At 38.6% G+C, this 23644-nt stretch overlaps 1 protein-coding gene across 8 annotated transcripts in view; it reads right to left on the bottom strand.

The window, feature by feature from the left end:
* Positions 1-23644, bottom strand: part of tcf12 (transcription factor 12) — a 90750-nt gene that overhangs the window by 31607 nt on the left and 35499 nt on the right. For 7 of the 8 annotated variants that reach the window (XM_007574859.2, XM_016662205.1, XM_007574861.2 and 4 more), the window contains exons 6-8: positions 12009-12070; positions 9170-9302; positions 8363-8415 (exon numbers count right to left, since the gene is read on the bottom strand). In XM_007574859.2, coding sequence (XP_007574921.1) covers positions 8363-8415; positions 9170-9302; positions 12009-12070 — 248 coding nt within the window. Of the gene's footprint in view, positions 1-6608; positions 7018-8362; positions 8416-9169; positions 9303-12008; positions 12071-23644 lie in introns of those variants that run through there. The other variant, XM_016662208.1, reaches the window with a different exon arrangement.

Genomic DNA, 23644 nt, shown 5'->3' with positions numbered 1-23644 from the left:
TTATTTATGATTCACCATTTATTTATTTTTGCGAAATTATTGATTATTTTGGCACATTACCTTCCGTTTTTGTTATTTTTACACACATTGTCTGTTTTGCATTTAAAGATGTATTTATCTGGATGGCTGATTGATGTTTAGTTGTTTATGGTGTAGTTGCTTTTGAGAGAAAGTTTATACTGTATAAGGTGTTTTTCTTCAAACTATTCATTTTCATTCAAGTCAATTATGTCAACATGCGGCATGTTAATTTTAAACTGTAAATAAATTAAATAAACAAATAAAAATAATCTTAAAGCTTAATGGTGTAATATCTTATCCACATTTTCAAGCCATTTTTGGTGAGCAAAACTAAAAAAAAACAAAAAAAACAAAGAATTACAGAAATAAAATAATAATAATAAAAAAAAATCTCCAAAGTGGAGATTCAAAAAAACATTTTTGTGATCATGTGATGCTACAGCTGCTTCTTTGTACCCAAAACTGTTTTATACACTAGAATCAAGAGTTTTATATTGGTTTTCCATAATGTTTTCTCTCTTTAAACTGTGCATCTTGCTGTTTAACACAATTATAACTAGAAAAGTATGGCATGATTCAATAATCAGGGCTTTTCTGCTGTAAATGTACACAAACATCTAAAACTGCAGCCATATTAAGACAAATAAGTTTTAATATTAAGACAAATAAGTTCAGGTGGGATTCTGTTAAGATCTTTAAAATACTTTCAGATGAAATTCATTGACTACCTAATTAATTTTGACTACTACTTAATAAAACTATTAAAACCTCTAAAACACAACTTGTAAAACAAAAACAAAAACAAGATTACATTTCCTGACAAAGATCTTGTTAAAGCCACATTATCTTTTTTCAGCATTTTGGAAAATGTCTAAAACTGTAATTCAGAGGAATATGGGAGCTGATCATGTAAAAGACAGGGAGAAGATACGCATCAGTGGGGAGAAAGAGACGTTGTAAGTCTGAAAGATTAGACTAATCTGATTTCAGATGATAAGGGGGAGATTGTTTTGTTCTGGCAGGAGCAGGGAAGCTTCTGCATCGCAGGGGAGACAGATATGACAAGGCTGAGGAGAGAAATGTCAAACTGATTCAAACAAACACCTAAAAACTGCACATCACCACTGTTTGGAAATGAGCATGATTTTATCTGGGTAAACAAGCTCTCCTTTCTTTTGTGCTGAATCAATTACAGCTTTCTATCGAGCAGAAACACGGCTTTCACGTCTCCGGCGCAGATGGAGACAGCATGACCACAAGCTCATTCATGGTATCTACGAATCCGAAGACTTGGCAGCCTAGACGCTGCTGCATACTGTACTTACCGCACATGTAGAAATACTTTGAAGTAAATTTTTACTGACATTTTTACAGTGTTGTCCTGAGTAATTGACAGGCAGTGTCAGACGGTAAACTAACAACAGATGAGCTTTTAACGGTGTGAGGTATGAATTGTAAAAACTAAGGGGCTCAAAGGCATTTTATCACTATCCTAAAACATCATGATGATGGTTCAAAAAGCTGAGATGTTTAAGTGCAGCTGCAGCTTAAACACAGCAGACTGATACTTGGTTCTCTTTCTCTACTGCTTCTAATGTCCAGAATGAACACAAATGCCTGACAATGCGGTGGACTCGGTTCGATTGGGGACCAAAATTGCAACATTTGCTACATTTTGAGCTCTTGTGATTCGCTTTCACACTGCACTGTCAAGCGAACCAAACGCTTTGAGCAACCTGTTCCCCTCCTCGCCTGTGGTGGCGCTGCACTAAGAACCACTGAAGTAAACGACATGAAAACCTCTGAAGAAGACATGAGCACAACTCCCTTATTCAACAAATGTAGACCAAAATGGAGAGGCGTCCAAAAGACCACGAGTCATTTCTCCTGCTAGCGTTTACTAGTGCTTTAGTCCACTTCCTGTTTTTGGAGCGGCCTCCAGTCCACTCAGGATTTGAACCACACTTCAACCGAACACAGATTTTTAGGTTCACATTTTTGCTCCGCATCAGAGTTTGATTGCGCATTCACACCTCCCCGAACAAACCGGACTTTCTAAAATACTCGTGGTGACGTACAGAGCTTTAAATGTCGGGCTCCTGATCATCTCCGTCAGCTTTTAACCAAATATTCTGCTGCTCTTGGCCTTCGTTCTCAGTTTTTAAATCTCTTGGTTGCTCCACGTACACAGTTAAAAAGTAAAGGGGACCAGAACTTTCACTCGGTAGAACAGTTTGCCTTTGCAGCTCCGTTTTGCTGAGTCTGTGGAGGTTTTTAAAAAGCAACTAAAAACATTTTTATTTTCCCAGGCTTTTATCTCTTGATTTTTCTTTTGTGCAACGCTTTGTGATTTTATGCCTGTGGAAAGCGCTTTATAAATAAACTTTACTTACTTGTGGAAACAGACTAGATTTCAGTTAAAGCAGACTAAGCAGGGTGAATGCACCATGTTTAGTCAGTCAAGTGTCAGGAAACTGACACTTTACAACCTGCTTCATTAAATCCAACCTGGTTAATGGAAGCTAGTCTGTAGGACAAACTCCATGAAGAAAAGCAAAACAGCCTCTAACTTTTTGTGAGCAGCTCTGTGATAAACCAGCCACTTGTCCTGGGTTGTTCCCATCCCCTCACCCCATTGCTGCTGGGACTGGCCCCACCCAATCTGACCAGTATAAAACCACCATACACACACAGAATGGATGCCAGTGTTTGAACTCAACTGTAGGAAGGAAGGAACAAAAAGACAGCACTGAATGGTATAAGTATTTCTAATAACACGCCGATTTATTTCTCAGTATCTGTGAATTATGGACCTTTTTGACACAACCAGAGACTCTGAGCTTCCTGCTGCATCGCCATGTATTTACTGCGCTGCAGCAGCAAGACTCAGACAGTCTCTAAATAACAAACACTCTACCTTGGTGATTGTTGACAGGCTGCGTTCCTGTTTCTGCCAGCGATCTGAAATCAGGGTTTGAATTAATGCTGCAGACTCACGCAAGGCCAACATGAATAATTTACAACAGCGGTGAATGCGCGTAATGACTTTAATGTGTGTGCATTATTTTCACTCTCTGTCCTTTTAACTCCTTGCTCTCCTCGTAGATGAAAGAGGCCCGGTCTCTGGCTTGTTCGCCTGCTCTATTATCTCAAGCCTCTAATGCATGTGGTAAATTTCAACAACCCAAACAAAGATAAACGCGAGGCCCAGAGGTCCCAGAGGTGACTGCGACTGTTTAGCATCACCACGTCAAACCAAGTGTGTCTATCTAATCAGCCATCTGATGAGGGCATCTCCAGGGAGAGTACTAACTGGGGTCGGGTCACAGATTCAAATACTGCCCCCTGCCAGATGTAGGTAGGAAACTTTTCATCTCCTGCAGCAAAATGTAATATCTAGGAGGTAAACTAACTACCTGTCTGCACGACTCGATGCACAAACAGTGATCAGAGGGTGCAGTAAGATCTTACACATCAGCTCCTGATTCATAATGTTTTCTAGTTGAACAAAGTTGAAAGAAGCACAAAGTTCAACCTCAGTGTCAGGCTTTGTGGGGGGTTTTGTGCTGCACTTCTTTTATGCATCATGCATCAGCCCATTAGTTTCTTAGAGATGATGAAAGTTTTTAATCATGTTACCACAAGTTTGACCTCTAACTGGTGGCAGGGTTGAAGAAGTTGCAGTGTTTTTCAGTTCTGCAGATCACTTTAAGCAACTCATCCAAAACGTTTTTTAGAGAAACATTTCCAAGTTACTAAGGCAGATGGCAGAAGAAGATGAGAAGATTGGCATTCATGCATGAAATTATTTTGAATTCTTGACTTTAACTTGCAGAGCGCTGCTTGGTTAAGCTTGTTCCTATATTAATGAACGCTACATAATCTAACTGCAACGCTAAAGTCCTCAAATAAGAATATCTTAGTAGCCAATAGGGCCAGATGTAAAATCTGAGAATGAGAGCGGACGTCTTTTGCTTTTACGTTGTGTTGTGAGTCTTGACTCATAAAAACCAGCTCAGTCTGCTGTGTTTTCTCAGCAGATCGTTCAGATTTAGCAGCTATGTAGCGTAATGTTATAAAGGCTATAAAAATCCTAAGGATCATAACATTATAATAATTCTGCAAATATGAATAAAATTCAAAGAAGTTGTCAAAGAGCCACAGACAGTGCCTATAAATCTGCAATAAAAGGACGTATCAACAAATACTTGAATTAAACTTAATAAAATTGTTGAAAGTAATATAGTTAAACTTAGATGTCGAGATCAGACTCCCAAAATTCAAGATGCACCTCTACACCTCGTTTCCTCAAAGAACTTAAACAGTTCTCCAAAACAAATAAGAAAAATGTGACTCTGTGATTGATTTGTTTAAGTATTTAAAGTCTAGATGCATGTTTCAATTTGAATTTTAACTTTGTGCTGATCTGCAAACAAAACTAATTTACCTTCTTCTTGTTGAAATCACATGTAATTATGTTAATATCTGAAGAAATCTAATTTAAACCATGCACACTCAAAAATATTACCTACAGGCGATAAATACAAATTGTAGCTTTGATGAAAGTATAACAGGAACTGATTATTTTTTTCTAGCATCTCAATCGTACCTGAACTGATTTTATCCAGTTGAGTCTCGTCAACTGGATAAATACAATAAAACATTTATATTAAATTTTATTGTTAAGTATAACTTGATGTATGCTGTGGAATGCAGTACAATTATTATTGTATTGTATTATTATTGTAAAAACAAATGCAAGTGAAATAAACATTTTTCTGGAAACAATTAATTGTTTAGATTAACCAATTAATCAAAAAAATGATTAATAATATAAGCCTTAATAATAAAGCCCTTAGTGGCAGCTCAAAATGCTGCAAAATAAATCAAAGGTTTAACTTGATTAATTGATCTAACTTTTCTGAAAAACTTAAATCATTCTGGAAAATAAAGTGAGCAGATACCTGATTTTATCTTAAATCTTTTATTAATATTGCTTGTATTAGTATTATTATTCTGCTAATGTTTCATTTAATATCCTGAACTTGTTTTTTATCATGAAATACATTAAAGATGCTCATTGTTTTTCAGTTTCTCAGTGAAGTCAGTGTTTCTGAAAACAGACAAGTTGTTTTAATGCAGGCCATGTGTGTGGCTTTACAGTTAAATTGCATCTAATTTAACACCAAGCTGTTCTTTTACAGTCCCACCCTGCTGTACTTCAAACCAGAAATAATAAAACATCCTCCCTTTCTTTCAAAAATAGATAAATCAGGTTTCTTCTGCCGTGTGTTGTTGTTATCTCTTGTTTTTCAGCTGTTAAAGACAAACTGATGGAAAGATGGGCAAAACTGTCTGAATGTCATGCAGAAGACAGCACTGCGAGGAACATTTCTAGGTCTTAAGATTCAGAGCCTTGAGCACACTTCCTTTCTTACAGCTCACACAGTACAAATCTCTGAGAAACAAGGGTGTATGAGTGATCTGTCAAAAGCAAATGTCAATCTTTTTTGTCATCCACACTGAGGGTTCTCGCTTGCAAAACTCCCCGAGGGCAGAGGAATCTCAACCCACCACTTTCTCTTTCTTATCCCGGAGCTATAGCGTCACCAAAGCCAGGGAGGAAGTGTCACATCAAAACGCTACGCCTCTGACAAGGGGGAGGGAAAAAAAATACACTGTTTACACAAACAAGCTGACACGCAGACGAACACACACATACAGATCGTGCCCTTGCAGATTCCCATAAATATCCTACAAGATGCAAGTTTCCCCCACGAGCTACAAAACGCTCTCTCTCCTCCTCCTCCTCCTTCAGTCCTGTCAAGACAGGTGCCCACGCAGCTGCCCGTCAGCATCCTTCAGCGCAGCCTCTCATCTGTCCGATGACAGCACGCTGTCCCTCGCTCCTGGTGCTCAGTTTATGCAGCCCAACAATTTCAGGGAGCCAATTATAGCTGAGTAATCTAGTGTAATAAAACCGAAAGGATTTGTGCTTTGTGTAGCTTTTTCACAAACAAATTGATCTCGGAATTAAAGCCGCCGCTACATCCAAAGTTTTCAAGCAACATTAGACCACAGAGGAAAGTCTGTGTGCAGCTTGAAGAGGAGACTGTCTGTATATATGATGAAAAAAACCCATAAACATTTAACTGTTTGCAATCACCAGCTGGCCTGTCTAGATAGTCTTCACATCCTGGTGAGCTGCAGTGTCAAAAACTAAATGCACAGAGGATGTGCTCCTGTAAATATTTTGATTCAGCTTCATCATGGAGTGTGTACACACACCCACACACACACACACACACACACACGAGCAGACGCACAAACACATATCAAGCCTCGGCTTGCAACTTGCAAACGCTCATCTGATTTAAACTCCGAAAATTATTTTTAGACTTGGGGAGCAAGAATACAAGCCGGATAAAAAAAAGAAGGGTTGTGGGGGGATTTGAGGATTAAATAAATAAATAAGAAAATTCCCAGCAGCAGACATAATGATAGGAAGCACTGTGTTGATCTGTTTTTTTTTTTTTTAAATCACCCCAGCTATTCAGGTCTCTGCTGGGGCCCTTGAGTTTGCTTACACCAGCAGAAGCTTTCAGCGGCATGTGCAGCTGCATTCATGCTTTACAGGTTCGCTGCAGGCTCCTCACACAGCTGCCTCTGGCACAGCAGATCAGGCTCCAGGTGCTGCCTTCCCCTCCACACTTCTTCAACATCACCTTCGCCGCTCCGCGTATCGCTGCCGGCAGTACAAGCACAGATTACGGCTGATAAACCAACCCTCCGCATACAGCTTGCACTCAAACGCCTCACTTTTGCTTCCAGTGACGCAACAGCAAAAACGCAACCAGAAAACCTCCGGCTTAGATGCTTCCCACTTCTGCCATCTACAGAAAACAGATTGAAGCTTTGCCTTCTCTGTCGGCAGCCTATAAGGCATCTATAGCGAGTTATTCAACAGTGCAATCTTTATTCTTTCAAATGGGATCAAAGACTAACTGGGATTATTCCTCCAAGCTCCGAGCTTTATCTTCTGAGCGGTGCGGAGTGACAAGAAGGAGCTGTATTTTATCCCATGCTCTGTCACTGTTTCTCCCCGTCCAGCATTGTGCTGCTTGATTGTACTCTTATGAGTCACAGAACCGCACCTGCGCCCATGTGTTAAGTACTGACAAATAAAAGCCTGGCGCCCATTTACACAACAAAGAGATGTAACCCGTGAGGCAGCCATTCTTTACCTCCCTCCCTCCGCCTGACAAGGCCTCAAATATATCACTTAGTTAAGAAGGAGGCAGCTCACGTTCCTGCCTCTGCCGGGGACCGGGACGCTCCCTCATGCTCCGACAAACTTCTTTTCAAACACAAATCCAGAAACAAAACACAAGCCACCCCTTTATGCTCGGTGCCCTGTTCCATATTTAATTTCAGACGAACAGCGGTAGAAGAAGTGACGATTATCAGAGGCCTGAAAGGCAAATCCAATCTCAGACTCCCTCATCTCCCAAAAAAAAAAAAAAAAAAAAAAAAAAAAGGAAAAGAAAGCCTGTCATTGTTTAAGGAAATGAAAAAAGAGGATTTTGGAGAAGCACTTGCTTCTTATTAAATATGGGGAAAAAAATCTCATTCTCCCCTGTAAGTTCCATAAAATTTAAGAAAACGTTTAATAAAATTCTTCACCAAACCACCGGGGTTTTAACAATGAACATCTAACTTACTGATTTATGCATATTAATGAACTCCAACACCCCCTGTCTAAGCGAATACAAGCTGAGCTCCACACTTCTCTGCATCCTAATGGTTTCTGCTCCGCCGGGATCATTACCAATAGAAATTTCAGATATTCTGTGCTATTAATCTCTGTCTGTCCTCCTGTTCAGCCACGTAATGACTAATTAAACATCAAAAGAGCAGAGCTGGGGATCCGCGCTGACAGCCTCTCCTTCTCCCAGGAGAGGCTGTGAGGAAGCTAGCCTGTGACAGGTCAGCACTGAAAATCAATCACCCCGAGGTCCACACTCACACACACACACACGCGCACACAATGATGCATGTAAGCCTGGACAAAAAAAGCTAAATAAGTACAGAAAAGGGTGTTTCCAACAGAGACCTTTGCATGTTAAGATTAAACAACAAGAATGCTAACAACAAACATCCCTGAGGTGTCACCGTCAAACAAAGCGAACAAACAAAATTTCCTGAAGTGCGGAGCGGATGTCAAGTCGGCTCTTTGTGTACATGCGTGGAAAGGGAGAGCAGTAAAAGAAGTGTGTGTGTTTGCTCAGGTAGGCTCACTGTGAGATCTATTTATATGAGAGGTAGATGATCTTCCACTCACAGATGAAGGCAGGCCAGGAGGGACCTTGCGAACCTTTTTTGTTTGTAGTGGATCTGTGAAAAGATGAAAGCGCACGGATTCATTTAAAAGCAAAAGAAAAAAGTAAAAAACAACTCAAAAACAAAACTTGTTTTGAGGAGGAAACTACGGATGCATTATGACTTAACAAGAACAAACAAGACACTTTCTTTACATTACATACAACAGTAACGTGGAGCAGAGAGGATTGATTTATCTACATGTTCTGATCTCTGACCGACAGAAAAATGTGGGTAGAGCTTAAACTAAGCCAACAACATGCACATAACGTTCAGAAAATTAAGTTTTTAAACATTTTGAAACTAATCTTTCTCTCACCTTATTCTGGAAATTAGCAAATAGACATTTATTGGCCATATTAAATATCCTGAAACACTTTATTTACATAGCTTTCTAAAGGGCCTATTTTTAGCTTTACTTTGTAATTTTCTAAAGATTTCCTCTGTGTGTTTGATAAGCCTCAACACTAATTTATCAATCACTGCAGCTATAAAAGGTAGCAGTGCTTTTTACAGCTTTACACAGCTGCCTGCTTGTAAACCAGCGCACTGAGATTTACTGTACATGCATCCCTGAGCGCAGCGCGTTGATAAACACTTCTCTACATCAGCAGTGGAATAAATAAGAAACATTTTAAAAGCTCCAGACTTCAAGATTGTGTACATTAGAACCTACGCTGCCTCGGAAACTTTAAATATTATTCTAAAATCTGCTTTATGTTCTTCTACGAGACATTTCAGAGGTTTCTTTGAAGTCGTTACGACTAACCGATGGGTGGAGCGTCTTGCAGAGAACGTCTTCTGGGATTGGCTGCATTGAAGGAGTAAAACGGAGCGGTGGATTTCCCCGACGTAGTCACAGAACTGGGACTAGTCAGAGCTGCATCTGGTCTGAGAGACGCCTGAAAGGTAAAGAAAACACAACGACAATAACATAAGTAACGCATAATTATAGATACTTATAGAATTACAAAAGACCAAAACAAATTCAACCATAACGGAGCAGCAGCGTTTAAAGCATCTATACGTCATGATGCCGCGAATATATTTGACCCCCTACAGCCTCAACAAATTGGGTTAAGCGTCCATTTAAGGGCTTGGTCTAATCAGACTAATCTGCTGTGGAGAGTCAGGATCATGGGAATAAGTACTATTCAGAGTGATGTGTAGTAGTTGGCAGAAAACAGGCTCAGCATGCCGAGTCGGCCAAGCACCGACACGGTGATCACACACACCTCAAAGACAAGGGTTTTATTTTAATAACGCTTTTTAAATACAAAGTGTCTTGCGAGGGCATTCATATTTACCTAATTCACAAGTTGTCATATTACAACAAGCTTCATTGAATTTTATTGGGATAATACATCCCTGGAGAAAATTAAGAGACCACTTAAAGTGATCAGTTTCTCCAGTTTTACTCTTTATAGGTAAATGTTTGAGTAAAATGAGCATTGTTCTTTTATTCTATGAACTACTGACAGCATGTCTCCGAAATGCCAAGCAAAAATTTTGTATTTATTTGCAGAAAATGAGAAATAGCCAAAATAACGAAAAAGATGCAGGGCTTTCAGGCCTCAAATAATGCAAATAAAACAAGTTCATGTTCATTCAGAAACAACAAAACTGATGTTTTAACTCAGGAAGAGTTCAGAAATCAACATGGTAATGGCAGCATCATGCTTTGGGGTCACAAGTTACAGGAATATGAATGCAGATAAATGCAGGCCAGCCCAGGAAGAAACTTGTGGCTGAGTCGGAGGTTCAGATTCCAACAGGAGGATTTACATAAAACCATATAAACATATCAGAATGGTTCAGATGAAGTCCAGAGAAAATCCCATTTTTATTTTGTGGCAACACCTGAGACATTAATGCTAACAGGCTTCCAATCTGGTTCATCCTGAGAAATTTTGCAAAGAACAATGGGGGAACATTTTGCATACCGCCCAAAAACTTGCAGTTGTAATTTTAAAAGTGATTCAACAAAGTATTTACTCTGGTGGGCTAAAAAAAAATGGAGATCACAAATTTAAGCTGAAACTAATTTTTACGCCATAAAATCCCAATAAATATAATAAAGTTTGTAGTTGAAACTTGACAAAATAGGATCAAGATTGTTAGGTTTGCATACACAACATGGTGTGAAAAAATAGGAATAAAACAAACAAAAAAACAAAAAAACAGGTTTCAACAAAAATCTTTGTTTGAAGGACAGTGAGGAATCTCCAGATTTGCTATTCTGGACTTTCAGCTGAACAAAATGTAAATCCTGAGGATTATCTCTCTCCAAATTCCTGTGAATTAAAATTTAATACAATTACCAGCAAACTGTTCACCTCACAGAGAGACGGGCAACAGAAGAGGAGGAACCAGGAGTCAAATTTTCACCGCTAGGAAGAGCGTAAACATGCAAAAGCTGAATTTTGTGTGAGACTCTGTGGTAAAAGAAAAATTCTTAGATGTATCATAGAAAACCCGACGTGGAAGAAAGCCAAACAGAAACAGTTTTAGTGAAGTGATATACGACAGATTAGGACAGCGCGCTCTTTTTCCAGCTCTGCCAAGAAACTCAGCAGATATATGAGTTTTATTACGGTAGGAGAAAACAACACAAAACCAAATAAATAAAAAATAAATCAAACAAAAGAAAAAACAAGTTGAAGAGAGCCTGATTAAATTGGTGTTTACTGTTCATCCATCTGGACCAAACAAACTCACAGAGGAAGTACAAACAAATTATGTATTACTTCAACTGTAGCAAGCAAATGTTTAAATACAACTCATGTTGCTGTGAGCTGTTAGGTAAACACAAGTTATCTTAAGTTATAAAAACAAAAACTTTCTTTGGTGGAAAAACTCAAATGAAGGTCAAACATTTTAGTTTCTGTCAAAAACAAAACAACCTTTAGCAAATTTTAGATCACTACCTTCCTGTTCATGCTTTGAGTTAATTCATTCTTCTTTAGTTCATACTATCAATTATATTCAACAACTTGATTAACAACAAGACTGTAAACATCACACATAACCTGCAGCTTGAGGGAGTTTATAGCTGATTTAAAGCTGCACTTATGACGAATATCTTGTTGTAAAAGCAATCCAAGCAACCTTCTTTTCACATTTTTGTCTACAAATAGTATTTATCTGTTGGTGTCCAGAAAACTAGGTTTGATTATAACCAATATCGTTATCACAATGGGTTTGCAGATTCAGTTAATTTGATTTTACTCTCAAAATAAACCATTTTTGGGCTTCTGAACAGATTGCCTGTCACCTGTTTAACAAAAAAGCTACAAATTATTTACCTGAAATTTCTTTGCTAAATTCTTCTACTAAATTTTATTTATTAGGAAGAAGTAATGACTTCCAGTTTGCAGCAGTAATGGAAGAGCAACTCCTTTTCACCAAACTGCTCAGTTTCTATTACAGGAGCTGCAACAATATCTGACTCATCACTGACTTTGTTTACAACAGACTTTATTGTTCTGAGATTTACCACTTTCAGTTGTTTTCTCTGCACAGACAACCCACAACAGCTAAGAGTAAAAGATATCACTTGATTGAAAGAGTTTTCATCGTAGTATTGTGTTTTTGTCTATGAAACCTACCTGGCAACCAGATGCTCCAGGATCCCTCCCATAGCCAAGAAACGAAGCCCTCTCAGTTTTACCTGCAACAACACAAAGGATGGAAATAAAACCTGAATGGGGTTTTGCACAATGGCAGCATTGTTGTCAAGCTCGGTCTTTAGTGCTTCTGGCAGTGTGGGCAGGTACCGGGTCCTGCTGGTTCTCTGTAAAACTTTTCAGAAGAGGGGATCATGAAGTGCTCTGAAATGTCCTGGTACACAGCGGCGCTGACCTTGGACTTGGCCTTACGAAGTGGAACAACTTCAGCTGGGCTCTGATCAACAACCGTCTCAAGGCCGCAGTTTTCTCTGTCGCTTGTGAACGTTTCTCTCATTTTCCCTGGATAAAAACTCTTTTCTGGCTTGTTTTGTTGATGTCTTTTACTGGACAGCCTGTGATTGTGCTGTTGTCACAAGAGCAACATTTTACTGGGGGATAAATTGTCCCTGTAATTATCCCAATAAACTATAATATTGTTTGTTTGTTTTTTTTGAGACCATGTTCAAGTGATTTATTGATAATAGCATAAAATGTACGCACACCCTGTCAAAGACCAATAAACTTTAATTTTGTAAAGAACACTCTGCATTGGAACTGGAAAATTTTTAAAACATCCAAAGATAAAAGACGACAACCAAAAATACTAAATAAAATGGAAATAAAAGAAGCACTTACCACCGAAACCGTAAACAAAATGGATTATGAAAACTCCTTCAAAAATATTAATCATCAGAATAGAAATTATTGAGCTCAATTTAATACTAATAATTAATTAATTGATTTTTAAAGTAACATTTCTGTTGCAAACTTTGTGTGGCATTCTACTTTTTTGAGAAACAAAATACAAAAGTGTACGTAAATTAAGGTAAAATATTTCATTCTACAATCTAAATAGTAGCTATATGAGTCTCACTGTTTAAATTATTGAAATAGTTCAATTATTCCTACATATTAAATCTTTAGCTGATAAAAACTGGAAAGAAATATAAAATGCCAATCTGGATTTAATGACACATTTCTGTTCTTTACTTTGGAGACAAATCTCCCAGTCTGACAGGAAAGTTTTCTGCCAAATGTATAAATCACATTAAAGTGAACTCAGCTTTTTCTCCTCACATATATATATAGCATAAATATACTAAAAATAATCTAATACATGCAGAAAATAAAAAATCTCATCCTTCAGCAGAAGTGCAATGGCTCATGGTGCTGTCAGCATGCAAAGGATGTTTTCAGTGAATTAATTGAGAGAGTAACAATTGTCAAAGTCCTTCGATCAGTGTCACATCCAGTCTGCACGGCTTAACGGAGAGCTAGCAAGCAGCCGTCAGGGGAGAAATAAAAATCTGAGCGCAGAACATACATGAATCACACACACATCACAACATCCAAACTCAGCAGTTTTACTCCCCTAGAAGAACAAACAAATAAACAAATGAGAGCTCCTCAGGGAGAATGATGAATAACTTTAACACCATCATGCATTATTTTTTGTCAGACTTCCAAATATTACAAGCACAGACACAAACCCTGGAACTAAACTCCGTGTTCTCTGGGGACGCGGTAAATATTTTTATTTTTTTTTTGTGCGTTAAAAAACATGCATAGCCTGGATCTTTTGTTCTACAGTGACTGATCTGAGCCGCGTTTCCACCAGCGCAGGTGAACACAGGTACATCTAAGAGAATCCACTTGTGCTTATCTGAGCACTCCTGAAGGAGACAGTTGTTCTGCATCTGTGCACACCGTCTCCGGGGACGCAGGAAGCTGAGGAAATCAGGGAAGATGGTTTAACTGGCAAAGCTGCTTCTCCTCCAACAATAATGCGATACTGTTCTGAGCCATTGCTCTTGCGAAAGGAAATAGGATTAAGTTGTCGGTTACCACCAACGTTCACCATAATGGCAGGATGATGAAACGTCTCCTGTGACGAGAATTTCAATTTCTTTACTTTCCGTCTGATATGTAAAAGTGGTCCAGTAAGAATCATTTTTTATTCTTTAGAAACGAGGTCTGCTCAAGTGCAAGAGTTAAATATTCATGGCCAGCATGTGTTTTGTCACACACACTGGTTTTGATATGAATAATTGATGGACGCTGTTGTAATTCAGGCCCAGCGAGCAGACAGATGTGAAAACACAGACACGGACTACAAGCTAATGCAACAAAGCAGCAGTTCAGATCTCAACTTAAAAAAAAATGCCTCGTTAAAGAAGAACAAGCTTGGCTGTATAAAATTTGGGAAACTAGTTTGACACAGTTAAGTCTAAATTAAAGAGATGACTCAATATTCTGAAAAAGGGTTGTGCAAAACAACTTTATGAGTGGTTAGTATTTTACTGGCTGTAGACAGGCGTAAGAATCTGTTCAGGGAATTAGGAGAAGTTTTGATGAAAGAGTTGAGCTAACCAAAAAAACCAAAAGCACCTGTCAGCATGCAAAAAGCTGTTCAGAAAAGATATTATGGATTTGATTGATTATTGAGACACATATTATTTGGTATCTTTAAATCAGTACACAAACCTTTTTAAAACTGATCCTCACAGAAATGCATTGTTTTACGATCTTTTGCAAAATCCCCGTTTCATTTCCGAACAGAAACAAACTTACCGCTTGACTGAAAATCATTTTAAATCTAAATGTAATTAGCATAAATGAGTCTTTTGCTCTTCCATCACAGCAGAGTAAAAGAAATAAATAAATGATCTTCTTAGATTTCAATGTTAGGCTCTCAGTAAAAAAAAAAAAAAATCAACATTTTCAATTTATCCATTGCTAATTTCCACAAATTGCTAATTTCAACAGTCAACCCAGGTAAGAAGTTTAGCTTTTCAGATAATCTAATCTGATCCTCTTGGCTTCGGCGTGGAGCTCATCACTTCAGATGGAGCTGAGTGAACGCTACAGCAGCGCCAGGTTTCCTTTCAGCTCAGATTAGAGCCAGCTGGGTGTGACCGCCGTCTTCACCACAACGCCATCCTAGCACAATATCATTTACATTTCTACTCATTTCAAACTGCTTTTAAAAACAGGAAAACAAGCAGGACAGAGAAAACATGTGCATACACAACCAAGAACAAAATAAGAAAGAAGAAGTGATTTAAAATCATTTTTTTTTTGGCTATCTTTATGCGTGAGCAGTTCTTTATCAAGTAAGCTCATGTGTTTTAACATCACATCTTTCAAGAACTTAATACCTGCAGTAATACAAAACTTTTAAATCTGGCAACCATCTGTTCAACTGTATGACCTTAAATAATCAAAAAATAAAAATCATAAAGCCTTTGTTTAGTTAACTTTGATTCTGTTATTAATAGAAAGCTTTTCAACCGTTTTCTCAAATGAAATAAATCACATAAAATCATTTCTTTTAACAGCTGCTTTAGATTAGTGCAGCTCTTTGTAATAAATACCAGGGTGGGGAAAAATGGCATGGCAGACAGACTGCTGAATCTCACAAATCTGAGTCTGTTCATGCTAAATTTCTCATGAATCAACCACTAAAAAAATGGATTCATCAGCGCTCCGATCCCCAAAACATTTACAGAGATCACCAAAGAAAATAAGTACTGAAGAAGAAAATAACCCAGTAAGGTTTCTCTCCACTTTTCACGCCAAGTTCTCATAATTTCATGTTTAAATCTGTCCGTTTCATCCGCCTGCTTACGAAGATTTACAGAAATCTGCACACAGATTTCAGGAGAATATATGTTCATGCTGCAGGAGTAAAGTAGAACAAAGTGATACATCAAGTGGAGCATACTGCTGGCTTGGTCACTTCCAAAGCAGAGAGCCTAAATTAGCAGAATAAAATATCTTGCAGTGACACAATCTCCTGTCTGATGCTCAGCTGCTGTAACTCACGGTGAGCAAAATAGGTCACCATGATAAACAGCGCTTGGCAAAAACAAAATGTTTGAAGCTAAATGTTAAACAATTTAAATGTTCAGGTTGGAATCAGCTCATTAAGAGTGGGTTGTTTATGTTGTGAGGGAAGAGGAGCTAAAAGCAGAATGTGTCTGTTCACATGTGTTACAGGCTTGTTCTGTTTTCCCTCCTCTGAACGGGCCTGTGTGAGATCACAGCATCACAACAAGAGCAACACTAATATTGTTATTATTACGTCTCTCCTATTTGTTCTGTGCGGCCCTACGAGGAACTGAGCATGTGTTTTTCTTTCTCTGCCACACAACTATTAATTAAACTGCGAGCGGGAGCTGACTGGAAGTAAAATTCACTGTCGTCCTTAAAACATCAGGAATGGGCAGATAATACGGAAACTACCATGATTAAAACGCTTTAATTACTGCAGTCGTAATCAATCACATAAATTGTACGAGGCCTACCATCGCTTAGTATGTCCGTGTTCAAATGAAAACGTAATCTCATGAGGGGAAAAGATTTCATGAGTTCAGATGAAAACGCTCTGTGAGCCTGATAATTAGCATATCACTCAAAGGTGTGAAGGTGTGAGCTTGCTTGCGAGGCATCTCACTGCAGAAGGGAGTCCATGTTCACCACCGTGTCGTAGTGATGTAAACAGCACTTTATTATGAGCTAAATATAATATGCAGCAAGTGTAGAACTGGGTGGGAAACTGCTCTGTTGAGAGCAAACCTGAAACGAAGAAAAAATAAATTACCATCCTACATGACAAACAAGAGAGTTGTGTTTATAATATTCTTTTTGCTGTTTGTAACCCAGTATAAATGCCTAAAGATCTTATTTTCTGGACTTGTCAGTTTATCTGCTGTTTTGAAATAAGATTTTTTTGATAATATTTGAGTCGTACGCAATCAAAAAATGGTTCTGCAGCATCAAAAACAACATTGACTGTTGCGTATTTTACTCAGTGTCGAGTTTATATTTTTGCACTGCGTCAACCCTCTATCACACATGTGTCAAACTCAAGGCCTGGGGGCCAAATCTGGCCCGCCGAAGCTTTTTATGTGGCCGACCAGACTCTAAATTGCATTCAGGTCCCCACATTTTTTTCCTGATTTTACTAAAGAAAAAATCTCAAAATTGACCAAAACTACTGAGTTTAAGTGACTGATGGCTCAGCCTTACTTGATGTTGAGCTATAGACTGTGATTGATGCAGCAATTAATAAAAAGTCACATCTAAAATCATACATTAGCGAAAAATTTGTAAAAAAAAAAAAAAAAAAAAAAGAAATCCTTACAAATATTTCTAAATTAGCACCACAAAATCTGTGGTAGAAAATCCTGGATACAATACCAGTGTGAATAGATGTTCAATATTATTTCATTTTAAGACACTGAATACTGAAACCAACAGATATATTGATATTTTAACAATTTAATGGGTTCTATCAATACATTCTGGCACAACCGTCCCTTTAAGAACATTCAGACTTTTTGATTTGGCCCAAAATCAAACTGAGTTCGACACCCCTGCTCCATCACATCACATTAATATCGTTTGTGATCATCAAAAGCTTTTGGTCTGATTTTAATTTGATTTCACAGAAAACAGAGCATAGATGCTCAGATTGGACAATCTTGTGTCCAGAAAAGCCACGTTGACCATCAGCATTGAATTAACAACAATTGTTTTAGATGAAATCCTTCCGGATAAAAAGCCAAGCTGGCCGGTTCCTCGTAGATCACATCCTTGCTGATCAAAGAGCAGCAGAGCAGCGTAGCATGATGCTCCATTTAGCTCTTTATTTTGATAATGTGAGCGGCGGTGACCTCACCGTCCGCCGGGATCAATTCAAAACCATTGCCACAAAACTTAGCCAATTAATGAGCGTGCTTCACTGCCTCTCAGATGCATTCCAAGGGCCTATTTTTCCATCCAGAAGAAATGAGTGCATTTTCCTTGCTCCAAGGAAAGCCAAGACCGTGAAAACAAACACGAGATACTGAATGGCTGCATGCAGTTAATGTCGAAACCAAATGTACTTCACCATGCACCAGCTCACTTGTTTCTCTATTTTGCTGATTAACTATGTGTTTGGTGTTGATGTCTGGGGCTTATGTTCCAGTCTGATGAGATTCATGGCACATTACTGCAAAACATTATTCCTATAATTAGGTCATTACGGGACGCAAAACATAAACAAGAGAAAACTTTCTAGCACTTAATCACAAGGAGCTGTGAATCCATGGAAAAGACTGGAATATGAAGAGCAGGGAGATCTCCACCGTATAAAGTTCAGGATTCGGCCCGTCTGGCTGCGTTGGAAGTAAAATTAGACAGGACGCTCCATGGTTACTAATACATTCCTCTGGCAACCAGAGATGGCACGGGAACACATCAGACGTACACTCACTCATTCGCCTTTTCATCACACCTTTTAACATGCCTCCTTTTGTTTCCCTTTTCGGAGTTTGTGTACATCCATTCTGTCAAAGCCGTTTGATGCTTCCCCTCGGGTTTTCATTTTTTCCCCTCCACTGTAAGTAAAAGCTGGCTGGGTTAGAGGTTAGGTCAGCGGCACGGATGAGGAAATAAGGGGGCGGAGGGGCACTGTATCATATCAGCTTCCTCCCTGCCTGTCGGAAGAATGTTTGCAGCTCGGCATTAGGAACAACAGTGGGATAGAGGAGCACGACAGAGCAACAAAACACCAAGGAAACATGGCTCTCCTGCCCTGAGCTCGACATCAATTTCTGCGTACAGCCCTCTCAGCATGTGACATTATTCAAAGCAGCAAGAGCAAATGTTAATGAGTTCTTATTTGCATATTTATTTATTTTTTTCTTTGTTGAAATGTCACTGATTATTACGTACAAGGATGATGAATGTATCTGCTCATGCAGCTTGATGTGTAATTAGCCATTAGGTGAAATGAATAGATCAATTAAAGGCAAGGGACTGGGATTAAGAGAAATCAAACTGGGAAGAACACAGGAATAAGAAAGAGGATAACACATTAGGCTCATGGGGAAATAAACGTCACCGCTTTTATAAATCAGGCTACTAATCAAAACAAGATGGCGCAATCAGCAAAATCACATACATCCAACATTTTGGTTAATATGGTTTTCAGTATCTGGAGCTAAACTGTTTATTTTCTCCTAAAATCCATCGCAACACAGGAGAGAGAGAGAGGCAGAGAGAGAGAGAGAGGAAAAGTGGATTTCCTGATTGTGTTTATCCCCTCCCAGGATTATCAGGTGCCACAGCTCGGTCTATTTGAATTTTTTCTAACTCTGTAAAAAGAAGGAGGGGAAAAAAAACGGGGGAGGTGGACAGGGGAAAATGTTTTCGCTTGGCCTTTGCCGTTTTCTGATCCCAACCGCTCTCCCGCCGGTGCTTGTTATTCACAAACGAGGAAAAAAATGCATTACTGCGGACCAGATGGGAACATTCCACATGACCAAACCAATCAATCACTTCGGTGGGACGCAGGTGTGACACAGCCGTGCAGCAACACACCATTTCACAGTCTATCAGGCACAAACACATGGTCACCAATCAATGGCACCCCGAGGACCCGCGCGGAGGGGCGCTCCTCTGTAGCCACGCTGGTTCAAAGCTGATGACTTCATAATCACGCATCCATTCTCTCAGAGGAGAAAGGCGATGAGCTCCCTAATAACGTCTCCCAACATGCGAGCGCCAGCTCCGTAACGGATGCCGCCGCCGGAACACGCTCTCCTGCATCTCACGAGCTCAGTGCCATCGTCCCTGTCAAGTTGTGAGATTGCTTTAAAGGAAGAAAAAGGAAAAAAGAAAAAAGAAAGAAACAGAGCGTGTTTAACAAGCTGCAGAAATGTCTCCCTGTTGGCTGTTAGAATCAGGACGGCATGCAACATCAAAGAATGAGTCAATGTTTGGTATTAGATGCCAAACAACTGTTGAGCAGCAAAACAACGGAGAGCTAAAGAGAGGTGAAGGACGAGGAAGGATGCACACATGGGTTAGGAATGCTGATTTGACTCACAGCACTGTGGGCATATTTTCTTACACGAAATCCCCCACAAACCCTGAGTGGTCTGCAGTTTAAGAGCACAAGGCTGCACTAAATAAAACATCCAACCAGCCAGAAGGGGGGAAACTTTTGATGATCTCTCTATGTGGGGATGGCATAGTGGGAGAGCAAAAACTAGAGCAACCACTGAAGACAGTCTTGCTGGTTTTAAGTTGATAAAAAAAATAAAAAAAATCTACCTAACCACCCCCATATCCTTGGCATTAAAGTCTCACAGAGACGTGCTTCTCTCTTCACTTCCCACACTTTACACTGTCGGGGCTGTGCCAGCGTAGGAGAAAATGTCAGGCATTGTCAAGTGGGAGTAAAGGCGAAACAAATGTTTGCATTTCATTATCCAATCACAATCCACTACAGAGCAAAAAGAGGGGAGGGGAACATTATCTAGTATTTCGCTTGCCAGTACACCCAGCATGTACACAGGAGGACGAGCACTGGTGGCTGTGGGAGTCGGAGAGTACTGGGAAAGAAAGTTCAGCAACGCAACCGGACTGAAGCGGTGACAACTGAGGCAGTATTTGGTTTATCACACAGTAAACTTTATGAAATTCACTGTTTTCCATCTTGGACAGATTGATGTGAGGACGTCATTCCCACCTTCTAAAGGTTCAACCATGTTTGAAAAATATTTGAGGGAGCGTCTAACCATAAGTTTATCATCCCGCTTTGTCTGAGCTGGATTTGTGATGTGGCTTAAAAATAAAATCTGATTTTCTTCATAACAGATACAATTTCTGACTTTAACCAAATACAAATTAATGCTTTCTTTTTTAAAAAAGAAATTATAAACAGAAACATTTTTTCAAAAACTGGCTTTTACTTTAATCATCCTTTCTCTGAGTTACAAGAACTTTGCTTAATTTATTAGAATAAAATGTGAATAAAGTGGATAATAAAGTCAAAATAATACAGGATTAAAGTTGTAATATTAGCAAATAAAAGATGCAATTTTACTAGAAGAACATCTTAAAATAATGAAAAAAAAGTAGTTTTAATAAGAAAAAGGTTTGGAATCTTGATTTTCTTCTTATTTTTTTGTGTTGGCGTTCTTATAAAATTACTACTTCATTCTCCTAATATTATGACTTTATTCTGGCAATATTAAAACTTTATTTCTGTGTTACTTTGACCTTATTGTCCTGTCATTTTATTCTCGTACTATAAGAGTATTCTACTAACATTATGGCTTTATTCTTGTCATGAATAAAGAAATAAAAAATCTTAGCCTGACCGTTGTATTTGGTGGTAGAGTTGACCTGAATTCAAAGTCCGAATAGATAGAAGCTATAAAACATGTTTGTCAAACAAGATGGCGGCCTAGATTCCTCTATAGGTTACCTGATTTCTGTGTTGAACCAACCCCATCATGACAGCACCAGACTTTTTCCTTCCATCCAACTTTCCGTTAATATGTCTGGACTCTAAACAACCAGAGTTTAGTAATGACTTCTTATGACTTACTGTGCTTGTGAAGCGTATCAATGACCATCTGCTGGACGATGTCAACACCTTCCCCATATTTGTGCAGACCAAATTAAGCTTTTTTGTATTTAAAACCATCTTGAATTGGTTTCATGAAATCAAATTTTCTGACAAACAAAATTAAAAGTAATGAATATTTGAAATAGATCGCCGTCTTTTCAGTTTTGAAGTGGTTCAAAACTGAAACTACAGAACACTTCAATAATAATATAAATTAATTAGACCCACTGAAAGACCAACTTTAATTATCTGTGGATACCAGATGTGCTCAAGTATTTTTTAAATCTTTTAAACTATATGCAAAATAAACTGTTAATATGGAAAGAGCATCCAAAAATGTTAGACTAAATTTAAGAATACCGAGTCCACTGCTAATCTGAGCTATGAATAATTCTCTGTTCGTATTGAACTTGTATTATATGAGCTCCAGCAGCAACACTGGCCGCAGCTGCAGGCAGCATGAAGGGAGGGAGGAAACAGGGAGGGTAAGAGGAAGAAAGACGTAGCTATTGGAGGTAGAAGCACAGCCTGTCTCTGTAGAAGATATTAGGTTTAGCTGAACTTTTTTTATAAGCCCCATCAGCAGAAAAGTTCTTTGAAGAAAGAAATTAAACTCTTCTTCTAACATCTTCAGACATATATATGCAACTACCTACAAAACTCTAACAAAGATGGTTGACCTTTCCCTAGGAATCCAACTTTCCTTTAGAAAAGTTTGAAAGTACATTGAGAAGAAACTCCAACAAACTGCATTTTCAAATTATTCTAATATTTTATAGAGTATGGTTCTCTGATCCTTGCAGCTGCTTCCTGAAAGACTGGTTATGTCATCACAACTTGGCTATACCACTGCTGCTCCTCCATCCTCTTTAGAAAGGCGACCCTTGGGGTATTACTCAGTATACAGCTGATCCTCTACAGCTGGTCAGCCTCGCCAGCCTCACGCTGGGGGCCAGGACCCGAGGACGGGAGGCAGGGGCGGGGCCGGGCCGAGACGGGCCGAGGGAAGCATGGAGGCGGTGCGGGGTGTGGGAAGCACGGGCAGCACGGGGAAGGAGAAATGGGATTTTCGCCCTTTCAGCTCATCTTCAGCTCTTCACGCTTCACTGACCACAGTAACAGATAAGCACACCCAGCAGCTCTGCATAATGAACGGCTACAGCAACTAAACAGTGCTGCATACATCTCATTTGCTCAGCACACATCCCATCTTACATGGCGCCTGTCTGAACACCACAAACACACACGCACGTATTTATTTAATTATTTTAGTAATCGATTGTTCTATTGATTATTTTGACCATTTAACCACACAGAAACAATTGGTACATAAGCCTGTCACAATAAACAATAAATCAATGAATCGCATGATAAATTAAAACAAGCTCAATAATTATCATTTGCATGATTTATTGTTTTTCTCTTTTCCGTCTTCCTGCCAAAAACTGGACTGGAAAAATCTTCAGTCTGGTGTTTTGGTCCCAACCAGCTCTTTTTTTGAAGCACAACTTTGTTTACAGAGACTTTATAATTCATTTTATTAGGTTTTTGTTCCCCTGTTGCTTTGTTTATTTATTTATTTTTGGATAATTAAAATGTCTTCCAGTTCCAGTGTTAAATGCTTGTTAGAATTTGTTTTTGCATTATTTTGCCATTACCATGGAATATTGGTCTCAAAACAACAATGTTATCGTTTATCGCAATAACTTCTGGGACAAATAATCGTCCAGCAAAAATTTTTATCGTGACAGGCCTATTTTTATTAACCACTTACACCTTTTTATACAACATTAGAAAAACATAATAAAATGGAAATAGACAAACTAATTTGTTTTTTAAAAAGGAAAATAAACATTTTAATGCAATGCCATGTAATTCCTTTTGTGCATGCTTGACCATTTGTAGCAAAGGGTGGATCTGCAGCTAAAAAAATACTTCTACATGTGAAAAACTCTTTAGCTTTTTCTGCTGGTCTTGGCATCAATACTGTGTAGGGTTGTTTATTATTTTTGTCAACTTTAATGTCAAATTTATTTATACAGCACCTTTAAAAACGGTTTTAAAACTACACCAAAGTGGAATAAGTTGATGACAAGAGAAAAAGAAAAAAAAAATACAAAAGAAATAAAATAATAATAATAATAATAATAATAATAATAATAATAAT

The sequence above is a fragment of the Poecilia formosa genome, unplaced genomic scaffold, assembly GCF_000485575.1.
Source record: "Poecilia formosa unplaced genomic scaffold, Poecilia_formosa-5.1.2 Scaffold363, whole genome shotgun sequence".
NCBI classification, from domain to species: domain Eukaryota; kingdom Metazoa; phylum Chordata; class Actinopteri; order Cyprinodontiformes; family Poeciliidae; genus Poecilia; species Poecilia formosa.
The sequence above is the reverse complement of the archived record's forward strand: the minus strand, read 5'-3'. Positions and strand labels throughout refer to the sequence as shown.